This window comes from Momordica charantia (assembly GCF_013281855.1).
Source record: "Momordica charantia cultivar OHB3-1 chromosome 8 unlocalized genomic scaffold, Mcharantia_2.0 BLBB01000008.1, whole genome shotgun sequence".
NCBI classification, from domain to species: Eukaryota; Viridiplantae; Streptophyta; class Magnoliopsida; order Cucurbitales; family Cucurbitaceae; genus Momordica; species Momordica charantia.
In genome coordinates this window covers 30861779-30878547 of record NW_028275166.1, presented here as the reverse complement: position 1 = coordinate 30878547, position 16769 = coordinate 30861779, and the positions used below count along the sequence as shown (strand labels likewise).

The window sequence follows — 16769 nt, the reverse complement described above, 5'->3', positions numbered from 1 at the left end:
TCATTGCATAGTCCTATCAAGTCAAGATGAGTTTGGGCTCATTGTCGAAGGACGTCACATCCAGTTGTCGTCCAAGATTTGGCTGGCAGCTGAATACTGGTTGGTTTTATTGGGTCAGACGTTACGCTTCGACTATCGACTGGACTTCTGAGTTTGAGCTTCTTCTATCATGGGTCGGTCTTAGATCTATTCTGTAACTTTTTCAAGCCTGACTTTATATACCCATGCATAACACCATTCATATATATTTTAGACATCGAATTATAAATCATGATTATTTATCCATCTCAGATAAAGTTAGTAATATATATATGTACACACACAGCTAATTTACTTAAAATTTTGTATTCCACGTACTCGGGTGAAAATGAAAGAAACCGAATCGAAAGACGACATGATATCCACGTATATAAAAAAAATGCAATTTCAACGGTGGACTTTTTGTCACTTCGTATTTGTTCTTAGCAGAGCAGCACGACGTCGTTTTGCATAATTCGTCCACTCGCCATGCATTTCTAACAGATAAAAGTAGGTGAGACAGAGACTGATAGTCTTATACTCATAAAAAAAAAAAGAAAAAAAAGTAGGTGAGAGTTCTACGTGGCACAATATGAGTGGCTGATCATACGAAACGTGGCCTCTGCATTTCCAATCTCTTTAAAAAATAACCACGGATTTTAGAGAGCAACAAATAATATATATATATATATATATATTTGAAATAGTGCTATTGGTGGTTTTATTTATTAGTGTAACTTATTCGATTATAAAATATTTTTTCATGATTGAATTAAAAAAATTGTTAAACTCATTCTTTTTTTTTTCCTTTTGTGTAACGCACGTCATCATAATTGAGGTATATTATTCCAAGATTATTTGCTACCCAACCCACTCCTCTAAAAAAAATATATATTAATTTTTCACCAAAGATTTCTTAATTAAAGGGGAAATAACAAAAACTACCCATCTATTATAAGGTTAATATAACAACTTACAGCATGGTCTATTTTTAAAATTTTTTAAATTATTACAATTAAATCCAACCACTAACAAAATTATAATGATAGGTCTAGTTGTAAATATTTTATAGTCTTACGAGAGTGAACATTGAAATCAAGACTCAGAAGATTATAATTATACCAATTTATATATAAGGATGATTTTTATAATTTTTACTAGACTTTTTTAAATAATCAATGAAAAACTTCCACTTTGTATAGCTAAAATTCTAAAAATCTTCCTGTTTACAACTATTTCAAAATATTGCATAAAAATAGTATTTCAAAAAACAATATTTGTATTTTCATTTATTGAAAAAAAAAATACAACCACAATCAATTTTTTAAAGATTGATGTTAAAACTTTATTTTTATTTTTTTAATTCCGAAAACAAAAGAATATCTCTTTTTTATTGTCCTTTCTTTTGTTGTTATTTTGTTTCGTGATTTTCATACATACTTTTAACTTTTTAAGCTATCGATGAAAAAATATTTTCAGAAAAAAATATCATCTTTTGTCCTCAAAGTAAAAGGCCAAAAACTTATTATATATTACTGTCCATATTTGGAAGACCTACCTTTTCCTCAACGACGGATTAAAGCTTCCTGAGAATGAATATTTTCTTGACATCTAAATATGCTAATGGTATGAAATTCTTAATTTAATTTTTAATCTTTTAAAATTTTTAATGTATTAAAAAGATCTAATTAAGTTTTTAGGTACAAAAATTGTTAAAATTTATTAACTAAAAACTAATTTATCATTAAATTATTATTATAATTACATATTAAGAGAGGTAGTAGATTGTAGACAGGTTAGTTGGACATATATTTCACCTAAAAGAAATGAATTTTATTGACTAATAAATCATATTTTACTCATAAATAAGTTAGATTTTATGTGCCATGTAGCATTGAATGACACGTACATGTGTCCAAAATATGTTACTAAAATAAAAATAATTTAATGATAAATTAATTCTTTGTTTTACATAATTTAGCCAATTTTTTTTTATATAACTACCCAATTGAGGTTTTTTAATATAGTAAAAATAAATCAGAAAATTTTAAAAGATTAAATCCAAGATTGAAAATTAGCTCAAAGATTAGGGACTAATTTATATATTTAGCCAAAATTGAAAAAAGATAAAAATAAAAATGTATTTTCCTAATTGACCACCAGCCAATTAAAATTTGGAAGTGAGTGAGATTTTTCCATTATTAATTTTTATATTGTTTCGGATTTTACTAAATTTACATCAGTTTCTTGACACTGACATCTTCAAAATAAAAACATAATTGAAAATGGGTCTTATGATACTTTTCTAGGAAAAAAAATAAGAATAATAAAATAAAAAAAACATAAAAATAAAGAAAGGAGGTAGGATTTTTTCTTAAAAAGATTTTTTTCTTTTTTAATTCAGCACACGTGTGAGATGTAGAAAAAATTCAAACTTTCAATTTTTTTTATTAGAATATATGTCTTAATCACGGTTGAGTTAACCTTAGGTTGACTTCTTAAAACATATTATTAAATGTCGAAATCTGATAAATATCATATAATTGTGGACACAGTGCATTTTAAAGTTTGAAACTCAAAACATACAAATATTATTTTTAAAATTTCGACCGTTTCAACATGATTGCTAGAGTATTATGAACGAGAATTGAGAATTGAGAATGGAAAATGAATCCCTTTGTTTCGGAAATTGTATAGTTGCTATTATGAAAATTTCCGGATGTTTTTTATTTAAATTGAGAATCCTTTTCGGACGTCTTTTTTCTCCTTTATATAGGGGATATGACTTTACCTTTCATTTTCAAGAATTTATGGATTATTAAAAGTATGATTGTTGGTTCTCCTTCAACTAAATTAATTAATTTGTTTTGAGTTTATGTTTAACAGTCAGTGGGTGAAAGACTAAATATTCTATTCTTTTTTTTGGAGGAAAGAATATTCGATTTTTCAATGGTAAAAAGTGTATTTATGTACGTAGCTTTGTTGGAATTGATATAAATCAATTTAGTTCAATTCAACTAAAATTAATTAGGAAAAGACTTAGCTCTTTGGGGAGAAATTTCTTCATTCACACTATTAAATATTTGACAACTAAGAATGAGAAAAAAAAATGAATTGTCGGATATTTAATGGTATTAAGGAGTCCATTTTACTATCTTTAATATTTACAAAATAAATAACATTAATTATAATTATTTATTAGTTATACTTTTTGAAAATAGATTAATTAATATAAGTATAATTAACCAGTTAAATTTAATCAAATCATAATGTAATAGCCATTTTAATAATTGACCTTAAATTAGTTAGTTAAATTGTTATTCCTTCAACTATGCTCCAACGGATATTTAAGAGCATTAATTTTTTCCTTTTTTCAAATATGTGTTCTTCCAAACAGATAATAATAATAAAAAAAATAAAATGGAAAGCTATTAATTGAGTATTAATATTATTCAAAATGTGAAATAATTTTATAAAATTAATGTCAAAACTCCATTTCATCAACTCCCCCTAACCCCACCTACTCCACATTACAATTACTTGCACGAAAATTTCAAACTAAAAATAAATAATAAAAAAAAAAAGAAAAACCAATAATCCACCCGCTATAAAAAATTCCCCTCAGATTTTCTCGGCAGCCAAACAAATTAAACAGCCACCGAACCCAAATATGGATTCCCAAATTCCGACCGGCGACGACTTCATTTTCCGATCAAAACTCCCGGACATTTACATCCCCGACCACCTCCCTCTCCACACCTACTGCTTCGACCGCCTATCCCAATTCCAACACCGCCCATGCCTCATCAACGCTGCCACCGGCCACGTCCACACCTACGCCGCCGTCCACCTCACCGCCCGCCGCGTTGCCGCCGGCCTCGCCAACATCGGCATCAGCCAAGGCGACGTCATCATGATCCTCCTCCAGAACAGCCCCGAGTTCGTTTTCGCCTTCCTCGGCGCTTCCTACGGCGGGGCCATCAGCACCACCGCCAACCCGCTGTACAAGCCGGCGGAGATCGCGAAGCAGGCCAGGGCCGCCAACGCTAAGGTTATAATTACTCAGTCCGCGTTCGTGGACAAGATTAAGGGCTTCGCGGAGGAACGCGGCGTCAAAATTTTGTGCACCGATTCGCCGCCGGACGGTTGCCTGAGCTTCTCGGAGCTGACGGAGGCGGACGAAAACGACATTCCGGCTGTGAAGATCAACTCGAACGACGTGGTTGCGCTGCCGTACTCCTCCGGCACCACCGGAATTCCTAAAGGCGTTATGCTTACGCATAAATCTCTCGTCACCAGCGTCGCCCAGCAGGTCACAAAAAATGAAATAAAAATATATTTATTTATTTATTTTCTAATTTTTAAAAGAAAATTAGAGATTTTAGAAAGTTAAGGTTTTAAATGAAATATCTCTGTCTGTCTCAATTTCAAGGAAATGTGAGATGGACATAGATATTTTAAGAGAAATTAAAAAATCTTATAAGATATTTAAATTAATCTGTAAATATTTATGTGTTTCTAAATAAATTAAAAATAATTAAGACATGAGTATATTATTAATATTTTATTGGTATTTTTCTATTTCGTTGATTTTTTTGTAATATGATAGAATTGTATGGATATAAAAAATGTCGAAATAACAATTTATCCATCATGTCTACGTCGAATTTATAGATACGGAAAAATGTCAGGGATATTTAATGAGATGTTAAAATGCAGGTGGACGGAGAGAATCCGAATCTATATTTCAAGAGTAAGGACGTGATCCTGTGCATTCTGCCGTTGTTCCACATCTACTCTCTAAACTCCGTTCTGCTCTGCGGACTACGTGTCGGCGCAGCCATTCTCATCATTCAGAAATACGACATGTCGTCCCTCCTCCACCTCATCCAGGCCCACAAGGCCACCGTGGCCCCCTTCGTCCCTCCCATCGTCTTGGACCTCGCCAAGAATCCGGACATCCACCGTTACGACTTGTCGTCCATAAGAATCGTCATGTCGGGCGCCGCACCCCTCGGCAAGGACCTCGAGGACACGCTCAAGGCCAGACTCCCCAACGCCAACCTTGGACAGGTAATTCCATTTCCTTTTATTTAATTTTTTACTTTTTTTTTTTGGAATTTACAAAGGTATTGTTTTAATTGAAATAGTAGATGTCACCAAATCATAAATATGAATTTTAAAATTCTCATTTTGGTCTATTTTAGCCAGACAAAATTTTTTAAATTGGGTCACTCAGTTGAAAAAGTCCCAAAACACTATTGGACTAAAATATATATTTAGCTATTCTTCAAAAAAGAAAAACATGTATTTAACATATAAATAAATCAATAGGTTGGTATGGTATTAATTAGGTTTGGTCAACTTGGTGTGGTTCCACTACTGGCACGAAAAAATATATATAAATGTCTTATTTTATTTGGTTTCTTAAACCTTACCTAACAAATCAAAAATTGACTTTATTATTTAATTTTTTAACAAAATTTTTTTGTTTTATGAATTTTGTATTTTAAGTTACAAAGTATGACGACTTTAGAAATGCATGATTAAATTTGTCCTTTTTTGTTTGTTTGTAAATGGCATACCCTAAAACTAATTTCACGAAAATATAAAGACTATATAAAATTGCAGCATAAGAATAATTGAAATGAAATTTATAGTGTCTGTTTGGCCATTAGTGGCTGAACAAGTCTGCGGCATTTTTTTTAAATGCAAGAGGGATGTTTTTTTAAACTTCTTGTTTCAACCCTTTATTATTAATTTTTTTAAAATTATATCTTAGTTGATAAACTTTATAAAGTATAGTTGAATTGGCTCAAGACAGGCTTTCTATCAGGTTGAAGTCTAAATTACCCAAACTCCAATAAAAGAAAAAAGAGAAAAAAAAAATATATTTTGAGGTGGATTTCATTTTAGTTCAAATAGCTCCGAACTAATTTCAATTTTAGATGTAATATATCTTTCGTCTTGTTAATGTGTTATTTAAAGATTAGGTGGTATATACTAATTTCAGATAAACTAACCGAGTTTAAGAGTAGCCAACATGAACTTAGCTTTATAGTAATTGGTACCTCTTCTTTTCTTTGAGGTTGGAAAGTTCGAACTGCCGTACCTCTTATTTGTTGTACTAAAAATTTTGAGTTAAGAGTAGAGACTTATGAAGACACACGTTTAAAAGTTCAAGAATTTATTAAAAAAATATTTTAAAGTATACAGATTAAATAGACACAATCATGAACGTTTAGAGATGTATTAAACATTTTGCATGAGAACCAAAATTATAAGTTTTGGCCCAATAGAGAGTTTAGAAAAAGGAAATATTGTAGGTACATGTTAAGGTTTGAAGTAAAGATGTCTACGAAAATATCAATAACATGTCAGTTCATTTTGATGATATTTTGTTGGCTTATATATTTATTATGATATAATAGAAATGTCGATTAATCCGTTATGTCGATATTAGGATGAAATTGTGGAATTGAATAGGGCTGATACGTGCAGGGATATGGAATGACGGAGGCAGGGCCAGTGCTATCGATGTCTTTAACATTTGCGAAAGAACCTATGGCGGTGAAATCAGGTGCGTGTGGGACTGTGGTAAGAAATGCGGAGATGAAGATTATCCACCCTCAAACCGGTGCCTCTTTGCCACGTAATCAACCTGGCGAGATCTGCATACGTGGCTCCCAGATCATGAAAGGCAAGTCTAATCATTCTTCTTTATTTTTACACGTGCCCACGCTCTTTAGTGCCACACGCTATTTAATTACAACTGACATTACCAAAACTTAGTAAAAGTGTAACATTTTCAAATATGAGGCCAAGTAAAAACAAAATTTCAAAGAATTTCAAAAACTAAAATGTAGTTTTTAAAAGTATAAAATAAGATTGCGATGAAGTAATGAAATACGTCATTTATCTTCTTAGATATTATATATGAATAAAATGAACAATGTTTTAACGAGTCAAAACAAAATTTTAACGACAACAAACACGAAGTTTAGAATTTAATTGGAATTGAGAGGTGTGTTCAACAGGCTACCTTAACAACAAAGAAGCCACGGAGGAGACGATAGACAAAGATGGGTGGCTCCACACAGGCGACTTAGGGTTCATCGACGACGACGACGAGATCTTCATCGTCGATCGGCTGAAGGAACTGATCAAATACAAAGGGTACCAAGTAGCCCCAGCTGAGCTTGAAGCTCTCTTGACTTCAAACCCTAACATTGCTGCTGCTGCTGTTATACCGTAAGCTTCCATGAACATTCTTGTAGCAGATCGTACAAAACTTTTCTTGTTTTTACGGAAAAAAAAGAATTAATTGTTTTGATTCTGTCGAACAGTATGAAAGATGAAGCTGCGGGAGAGATCCCTGTTGCATTTGTTGTTAGATCTGGAGGTTCCAAGATTAGTGAGGATGAAATCAAAGAGTATGTTTCAGAGCAGGTTGGTATTTTTATCTTTATTTTTTTTTGCTGTGTCTATATAGTTTTAATTGCAAATTATCATATTATTATTTGTTGAAATTTTTTAGGCTTGGCTAAATTTAAGAATTGTGATTACTTTCTCACAAATTTTTTGTTAGGTTAATTACCGCTTTTCTTTCAAACACATTTTGAGTTTCTTCGCTAAATTTTGAAACAAAAACAAGTTTACTAAGACCTATTTGGATTATGAAAGCCCATTTTGTTTTTGGTTTATGTTTTTAATAATTAAGTCTATTGTTTCGTTATCTACCTTTTAAAAACTTTTCAAAATGTAAGCTATTTTGAAAAAAATAATAATAATAAATAATTTTTTTTTCTTTTTTGAAATTTAGCTAAGAATTCAAATGTATTTGTAAGAATCGTTAAAAAAACATTGTTTTCAAGAGATAGTTTTGAGTAGTTTGGGACCTTAAGGAATATTTAGATAATGGATGGTCGATTCTTGGGTAACCCAAAAAAAAAAAAAGAATGGTTAAAAACATATTAAAGAAGTTAATACAACGTATACAATTTTAAAATCATAAACCTATACATAAAATCATTATCTAACCATACCTAAACTATCTATTTTTATGTTAGTCAATGATCCACTTGAATTACGACTATCTTGGAAAATAGTAAATAATAATGCTAAAGAATTTTTAAAAAGTTTAATACAAAAGCCACCACTCCCATTTTTCTTCTGCGTTTAATTCGATCTTTTGTACTTTTTTTTGTCGAATATTATAATGTTTTAACTCGTTGAACTAGGTTTAGAAGGTCAAATTCTCTCGAATATATGCATTATAAAAATTTAAAAAGTATATATTTATAAATTAGGTGAACTTGTTACAATATTTGTTGGGTATTAGTTAAAACTTTGGTGGGACTATGTGGTTTGTGCAGGTGATATTTTACAAAAAGATCAGAAAGGTATTCTTGGTGGACTCAATTCCAATTGCTCCTTCAGGCAAGATTTTGAGGAAAGTTTTAAGGGATCAGTTGCAGGCTGGTGCCTTCTGAAATTAAATTATTGCCTCCACATAACTTTTTTAATCTCTCTCTAAAACAATGTTATGAGGAGAGAGAGAGATAAAGCATTGAAGAAACAGGGGATTTCTCTTAAATTTGTTGTTGTTAGTAAATATTTGAAACTCTGAACTTTAAAAACGAATATAAATTAATATTGTTATGAGTTATGTTCATGATTTGCGATGTATTGGATAGAGAGACGTTATTTCATATATGCATCGACAAAAATGAAAAAGGGTCAAATTATAATCTTAGTTCCTATTTAACATCAACAATAGTTTAAAAAATTTATTAGTCAAAACTAGTAAAAAAAAAAAAGTTCAACAAATTTCTACCCCACATTTTGGGTAAAATAAATAAATAAAAAACTAGTAAAATTAAAGAAACTAATGTGATACATTTGTTGTTTATGAATAAACAAAATGAGCTTCAAGATATAAGACTTTGCTTTATAATTTTTAAGGGCATATAAATATAATGTTTGTTTTTCAATATGGGTATAATGTGGGCAAGAGAATTTTTGGGGTTAGATCTTGAAGTATTAGTTTGATTCAGGACCAGAAAAAGGGGTAATAGAGTTAATTGTATGTTATTTGGAGTCGAACCATAACATAATTAACTCTGTGAATAACAAAGTTGCGGAGAATCTTGCAAATTAAAAGTTAGGTGTCACATACCAACATAAGCATAGCTTAGCAATAAATGATATGTACTCCTTTAAGTTCGATTCCCTATATTTCTAAGTTGTTGTACCAAAAAATAGTTACGTGCCACATGTCAGCATCTCATTGGGAAGAAATTTAAGAATACTAATAAACTATTATCGGTAGGTGACCAGGAACAACTACGTCAGTACATAGCCACATGTCACTTTTCTTATGGTCCACGAGGGTGATTCACCCACCACATTATCATTACGTTTATTTTTCCTTTCAACTTGTTTCGACCAATAACTTCTATGTTTAAATTTTGATCGTTGTGATTTAGTAGTCGTTGGAATCATTGCTAATTTCGAGTTCTACGTACGATGTGGATATTTCAAAACATTGAAATCATTATTGAACTAAAGATGTATTATCAAACAAATATATAGAATGATTTGAAGCTCAAAATGAATTTATGCTATACAACAATAGTTCTAACACACCAAAAATAATTAATACTAAATGTGTTGTTTTGAGCAATATGACAAGACGAGAAAGAGTGAAAAGCGTTGAAGATCAACTTATTAAACTTTTTCAATTTTAAATTCAAATAAAATAACTAATTGAACTTTTTATGCCAAAACAATTTATTTATAATTTATAGCAACCAGAATATCATAAAATAAATTTTCAAGATGAGTACAATAATTATTTCCAATAAAAGAAAATATACTTGAAAAACTAAATTACAATAAATAAAAAGTGTATATGGATATAGAGAAAAGATTACAGTACAAGAGATTCAGAGTAGTTCGGCCAACGATCCCGACATACTCTACTCCTCGAGCACCTCTCGAATTTATTCCAAGCACTATCTTTTTACACGTTGAAATCGCAAAACTCGGTCTTTTTATAGGGTCAAGATCAAACCTTACAAAACATATTCTTTTTACAAAATCTATAATTAGACCAAAAAAATTTTCGAGACAAAGATTAAAACTTACACTCTGTTTTTTTTTACTGGACTCAAAAATTAAATCTGTGAATATAAGGATTTTCCACACACTAAAACTTTCCTAAAGTGTAGATAAGATTGATGAATTTCACAACACCTAAAAACTCTAAAATAGCCCAATAAAATACTCAAAACACTAAAAAATTCAAGAAAAAATGGACTTAAAAAATATTCAGCTCACTGGTACGAAGTTCTAAAAAATTTTCATAATTTTTTAGAATTTTTTTCCAACTTAAATAGTTTCGCAGTTCAAAAACTAGCCATTAGCTGCCACGTGTCGTCGTCTAATGAGAGAAATCAAATAATAATGAAATATCTACATGTTGAGTAGTAAAAGAAGAGAGATAAATACATAAATGAAACGTGGCGCACACTCATTGGTCCTAAATAAGATAATTCAAAATTATTAATAAAATAATAATTTCAAATATACCCACTTATAAGCCACCACATGTCACACTGTGATTCATCAATCCTATCCACGTGCAAAATACGTTTTGCTGAGCGCACACGTCAGTTGCCATGTCATCACAGTAGGACTTTGGGTGCCACATCATCCACTGCGTCAGCTACCACATCATTCATAAATGAGTTCGTTGAAATTCCAAGTCAAAAAAATGCCACGTGCCAAATTATGATAGGTCTGTATGTCCATGTCATCATTCACGTAGGATTTGTTTTGTCAATCTTGTTTTGGTCATAATTTCTATTGGGTTTGTCAAAGTCTTACAATGACTAGGGAATACAGTTATCTCCATTGGCACGATGTATTTTAAGTGAAATAAAAAGCAAAGCTGTGACGGCTTATGCCTAAAACAGACGATTTTAAAGTACTTGAGGTACCGTTGTCCTTAACAATTTCTTCATTTGAACTCTGATTCATGTGATTCAAATTGTAAATTAATCCAAACTAATTTTATATAAAATTTAAGAAAGAAAATAGGATATATTCAAAAGTTAGTGCGAGTCTAGAAACCAAAGTAATTTGTAAACTTCATTTTATTTTGAACATATAAGACTATTTTAAAAATCAAATTCCAAAGAAAAATCCCTAAAAAGTATCCCTATTTAAGGGGCCTATGGTACCCAAGTTGGCATAGTGCCCTACAATGCTCTATGAAGGAAGTGAGAAGTCAAACATTACCATTAAATATGGTAGCTACCTTTCCGGGACAAATAAGTTGATTCTAGGTTTATTAATCAAATATCAAATATCAACAAACTTCAATTAAAAAAATTTTAATTTTTGAGTTTAAATCTTGTATCATTGCCAATATCGTTAGGTTTTAAATTCACTAATGAATTGATTAGTTTAATCAATATTTAAGGCTCCCTATAGGGAGGTTCGAAAAGCTTGCCATGTGGACCACCTACTTAAAAACATGTGTTCTGGACTTGAGTTTGGACAGGTTGAAGACAAAGCAGATACAACCGGCAAAAAATTTGCTAACACTCGACACGGAGTGCTAAATGGTAGAGTTGCGCTTCCCAAAGCACCTCTATAAAAGACAAAGTGGATCTCTCCTTGAAGGTACGCAATTATTATGCAACCCAACTCAAGGTCGACTCGACACTAAGTTTAGATTAAATTCTAACTTAAACTTTAAGACGTAGGTATATGGTCAAGTACCACACTAAGTACCACACTAATGCAAGATTTTGTATATAAGGTATATTCATCTCAACTGACCAAACGTCCCCTTCGAATATGAAACTGACAATAATATAACCTTCATCAAGAGCTTTTAATACAAAACATTTTCAGATTAAAAATGAAAGGAATGATTATTTTGATGAGAAGGTTTGAGATTACAAATTTTTAATTTAAAGTTTAGAAAGAAAAACTCATTATATTATTGATTTAATGACACAGGTAAGGAAAAAAACAAAAAATTAGGTAGACGTGTGAGAGAACCTAACTCATAATAAATATGCTTTTATGCATTAGCTCATAGGGCTTTTCTTAACTCCCAATAAAGGAAAACTTTATCTTTCTACAACTCTATAATAAAAGATCTCAAAGATCTTATTCCCGAAACATAACTCAATACTTGGAGTATTTATATGTTTTGAATCTTTTATTTTTTTTGTTTTGTTTAATTTTTTTCCTGATTCATGGTTTTATCTCAAAATCAATTTGTCTCTCGTTGATTCATCAATTTTGATCGAATTTTATTTTTGGATCCTAGGTTCGTTTGAACTTTTTTGGGCTTTGATACGATATTAATATTTACGAGGAAAATACTTGACTCCTTAAAGTAAGAAACAACTTTGTCCTTCCCACTATTAAATATTTGATAACAAAGAGAGAGAAATGTAAATACATGGTTATTTTTTAGAAAATGATGAGTTGTTAAATATTTAATGGCAGTAAGGACAAAGTTGCTCCTTACTAGTGAGGAGTCAAGTATTTTTCTGTTTACCATGTTTCGTCCCAAAATCAATTAGTAATAAGATAGATAGCCAAATTTATTATAAACATTTGTAAGGTCTATTTCTTTTTCAACGTGAGATCTTTAACAGAAACTATTTTTTCTTTTCAAACTTTAGAATATTCCATGCGTCTGCACCAATATGACTCTAGCTAGTACAATTGTTACTTTAACACCTTTCATAATGATAAGATATCATCTACTTTAAACTCAACTCGAAAGATCTCATAAAGACGGTTGCCCGCGGATAATTCAATCAACTAAATACACTAAAATACGGATTCATAGGATTTGGTAAAGCTATGAGTTTTCCTAAGAGTGTGGAATATCAAAATATACAAGCTATGGGGATGGAATCACTTGGATTTTGGTCGCAGGAAGTGGCTTGGAGAGTAATGGGTGAACAAATTGAAAGCAGAAATGAAGGAAATGGCAGCCATTGTAAGAGAAGCTGCATAGCCACAAAGGAAAGCTCCACCAGCTTGGAAGCAAAATCTGGTGAATCTGTTGCACAGCTTCATCCATTGAAGGTTGTAGGCTCCGGTGATCGCCAGAAGAGCCGCCTCCACCCCCGCCGTGTTCGCCGCAAATATCACATATGCAATTGCCTGTGTCAAAATCCAGTTCAACCCAACCTTTAAACCTCTCCCAACTTGTAAGGTGGAACACCATTAAAACCTTTCTGCACTTGTTTGGTAGCGTTTATGGATCCGTTGATGACTATTACAAGCAAGGGGATAGATTGAGGATGTGAAAGATTACTTATATCTTAACTTGTGATAGTTATACTCATCCGCGTCTGGTTGATTATCACCCTAACTTATACTGGTTTTTTATTCTTCCAAAGGATGACGTGGAGATTCGAATTCATAATTTTTTATTAGAGACAAATGTCAATTACCATTAAATTAAGTTGATGTTGGCTTTGGTTTTTTAAAAATAAAAAGGTCATCCAATGAACTCTACATTACTTTTATTTTTTGTTTTTCATTTTTCTCTTGGAAAAGAAGTCATCAATAACTTAAAATAAATATCTATTTTTAAATATAACATAAAATTTAAAATAAAAGAAAACTCAAATTAAAATTAAACTCAAATATAACGTAAAATAAAAAAAAAGAAAAATAAGTCACGCTTATTCTATAAGGGCCTGTTTGGTAACGTTTCGATTTCTTGTTTCTCGTGTCCAATTTTCTTATGAAATCTAGGTATTTTAAAACTAACTTTGTTTCTTGTTTCTCCTCTTTTGGAACAATCTCACAATTCTATAGAAATTTTGGGAATAATCAAAACAAGTTTTTGTTCGGGTTCCCATTTCCAATTTGTTGCAAAATATAAATAAAAACATTGTTTTATCCTATTTGAATTTTTGGAGGTTAAAACAATGCAACACGTTTTTTTTCATTAAAAATGAAAAAACAGAAACAAAAAACAGTAAAGTTACCAAACGAGCCCTAAATAAAATGATGAAAATTATGATGTTTGTTTAAAATATATATTAAATTTATGATATGAAGCAATGATTTGAAAAAATCAATCCTAATTGAATTTGGAAAAATTTATAACTATATGAAGAAGTATTGGATTAGGTTAAAAGAAAAAAGAATCTCTAAACCCAACCTAGAACTTTCCGAAATGTGTGGCAATTATGGCCACAAGTTTGTTTGGTGAGGGAAACTAGAGATATTAAAACATTTTGCTTCAATTTTTAATTTCTGACTTCTTCTAAAGTTTGATAATAAAATAAACTGGCAATAATCATCTCAATCAATACGACTGATCATCAGCTAACCAATATCATCAAAAGTTAAAACCGAAAACAAATTATTATTATTATCATTAAGTTAATCAATGATTAAGAACTTAAAAAACCAACTATATTTTAAACTTTTTTTATTAAAAATACAAATTAACCAATATTTTAGAAATGGAAGGTAATGAATTTTTTCTCATAAATTTTTCCAAATCAATAAACTCATGAACCAAATAAAAGTTAGGAAAACTCATTCACGTAATTCAAACACAAATCATACAAACTCGATTGAGCTTCTCAATAATTCATCTCCTATAAGCAAAAAAAAAGAAAAAAAAAATCCATCTAAATTAATTGAAGAGACATACCTGATCAAGGAAGAAAGAAATCCAAAATATGTAAATATCATAGTGAGCCCCTAATTTTGAGGCTCCTAATTTTGGCTGAGCTGAGATCCAACACTTGCAGAGTTGAAGAAGATTGTACCCAGCTGCCACTGAGTTCACATACATAATCACTCTGTCGCCAAAAACAACCACAAATCATTAACAATATGTTTCGTAAAAGAAAAATAAAAATAAAAATACAATATGACTGTTTATTCGGTTTTTTCTTTCAAAATACTTCAACTAGCTAGTTGAGTTAGGCTTAACTTTTTCTAGTCCAATCATTCTGGAGTAGAGAATCGAACCTTCAATCTTAATTTCTAACTAATATTAACTCGTTCAATTCATATATATAAAATTTGGAAATATTAATGCTTTATCTGCGAGAACCAAACCATAGAAGCGTTGCTAATTTGAGTATAACTCACTGGTAAAAGATAAAATTTAAAGAGGGAAAGCTTACATGAGAGAACGCAAACTTCTGAAAGTGGCCTTTTTGTCGACATGAAAGATCTGAGTAGTTTGTTTATCAAAACCCAGCAAACAAACTGTTAGAATAAGGCCAATAATCGCACAGAATCTGAGAATCCCTTCAGTTCTTGGATCCCCAAAAAACCCCATTTCTGCAGTTTCTTTCAAACCCACCTCTGGCCAGAATAAATCCCAAGTAATGCCAGAGGTCGGCCGGCTGTGTTTTCGGCAGTTGTTGCCTTTATTTATGATGGGCTGCTAACCAGAGCATTAAATTTTCACGGAGGATAGACATTTTCATGTATACGTAAGTTCGAGGTATAGACACTAAAAATAAATCGACATTTCTTAAGTATGGTAAAAGATGGATAAAATATTATTAATAAAACATAATATTAATGTCGATCCTTCTTTTAACTCGTTTAGAAATGAAGAAAAGACTTATTTGTTAATTAAAATAATTTTATGATTTTTTTTATAACATTTCAAGAAATATCTATCGACATCGACATTTAAAACGTTGTTGATTGTCCAAAACTCACCACTTTCAAAAATAATTATTCAATAAGATCTCATGCTATTTTTAAATAACAATATTAATGTGACTCGTAATAGATAGAAGTAGTATCTATACTCGAGACATAGTCAAAGGTTAAGTTGACTTTATAAATTTGTTTGGATGAGATTGGTTTTAAATAATTTTAAAATCAACTATTTTACTTACCATATAATTTATATGGAGATATTTATTTTAATTTTATTTCAGCCAATAATTATGTATCATTTATTTTTTAATACTTTTTAAATTGATTTTTTAAGTTTTTGAAGGATTCTGATAAATAAACTTTAACTTACGATTTGTATAGATAAATAAAAAGATATTAGAATTTAATTTTTTTATTATACAATATTTTAAATGAGTGATAAGAATAATCTGAATCAACCCAATCTAAATATTAAATGATTTAGGTGGATGTAGTTGGATTAATTATTTAATAATAATTATTTGGAGTCTAATAAATTTACTGACTCGAACAGTTGGATTCAATCTAAAAAAATATTTCAACTCAATTTAATCCAACTAAAAATTTTTTTTCCGATGGAGCCCTCTACGCAACTTGTTTGTATTTATTATACAACATTATTATGTGACTCTCTTCGAGCTGTCAATTTTTCCACCATGCCAAGTGCCTTATGTACTAATCTTAAATTTTTAAGTTTGATGTATATCTATCATCTGGATTTTCGGATTTTTAATGCTTGATCTCCTTTGGAAATTAAGTTTGATTATTATACCATTAATTTCTGGTTCTGTTTAGTCTCTAAAATTTTTTTATTATAATATTGAAATTTAAAGTATGTCGCCATCGTCATTGTCTTTGTCGTTGTACACTGATTAGACATATCATGTATGTTGACGACGATATTTGAATAGAAGCAAAATATTAATCTGAAAAATTCAACTGTTAAAATATATATATATCTTGACAAAAAGTTAAATATTTAATCCTAAAAAAAAACACCAAAATTAGAATTTTTAAAATTTAAT

At 30.5% G+C, this 16769-nt stretch overlaps 2 protein-coding genes across 2 annotated transcripts; one reads left to right on the top strand and one right to left on the bottom strand.

Moving 5' to 3' along the window:
- Nucleotides 1–3569: 3569 nt before the first annotated feature.
- LOC111020820 (4-coumarate--CoA ligase CCL1) lies at nucleotides 3570–8686 on the top strand. The gene is made up of 6 exons (XM_022297597.2): nucleotides 3570–4330; nucleotides 4738–5091; nucleotides 6520–6718; nucleotides 7056–7269; nucleotides 7365–7467; nucleotides 8394–8686. Exons 1-6 carry the CDS (start codon nucleotides 3689–3691, stop codon nucleotides 8508–8510), a joined length of 1629 nt encoding a protein of 542 aa, XP_022153289.1. The 5' UTR covers nucleotides 3570–3688; the 3' UTR covers nucleotides 8511–8686.
- Nucleotides 8687–12810: 4124 nt separating this feature from the next.
- LOC111020824 (CASP-like protein 2C1) lies at nucleotides 12811–15456 on the bottom strand. Its single transcript, XM_022297601.2, has 3 exons — nucleotides 15213–15456; nucleotides 14732–14882; nucleotides 12811–13218 (listed from the first exon to the last, which is right to left on the bottom strand). Exons 1-3 carry the CDS (start codon nucleotides 15368–15370, stop codon nucleotides 12967–12969), a joined length of 561 nt encoding a protein of 186 aa, XP_022153293.1. The 5' UTR covers nucleotides 15371–15456; the 3' UTR covers nucleotides 12811–12966.
- Nucleotides 15457–16769: the final 1313 nt, after the last annotated feature.

Excerpts from the sequence above, each read along its gene's own strand:
- LOC111020824 (XM_022297601.2), bottom strand. The coding sequence starts at position 15,370 with ATGGGGTTTTTTGGGGATCCAAGAACTGAAGGGATTCTCAGATTCTGT. Across the intron at positions 14,883-15,212 it reads AGAAGTTTGCGTTCTCTCAT|AGTGATTATGTATGTGAACT; the intron begins GTAAGCTTTCCC and ends TTTTGGCGACAG. Across the intron at positions 13,219-14,731 it reads TTTCTTTCTTCCTTGATCAG|GCAATTGCATATGTGATATT; the intron begins GTATGTCTCTTC and ends ATTTTGACACAG.
- LOC111020820 (XM_022297597.2), top strand. The coding sequence starts at position 3,689 with ATGGATTCCCAAATTCCGACCGGCGACGACTTCATTTTCCGATCAAAA. Across the intron at positions 4,331-4,737 it reads TCACCAGCGTCGCCCAGCAG|GTGGACGGAGAGAATCCGAA; the intron begins GTCACAAAAAAT and ends GTTAAAATGCAG. Across the intron at positions 7,468-8,393 it reads AAGAGTATGTTTCAGAGCAG|GTGATATTTTACAAAAAGAT; the intron begins GTTGGTATTTTT and ends TGGTTTGTGCAG.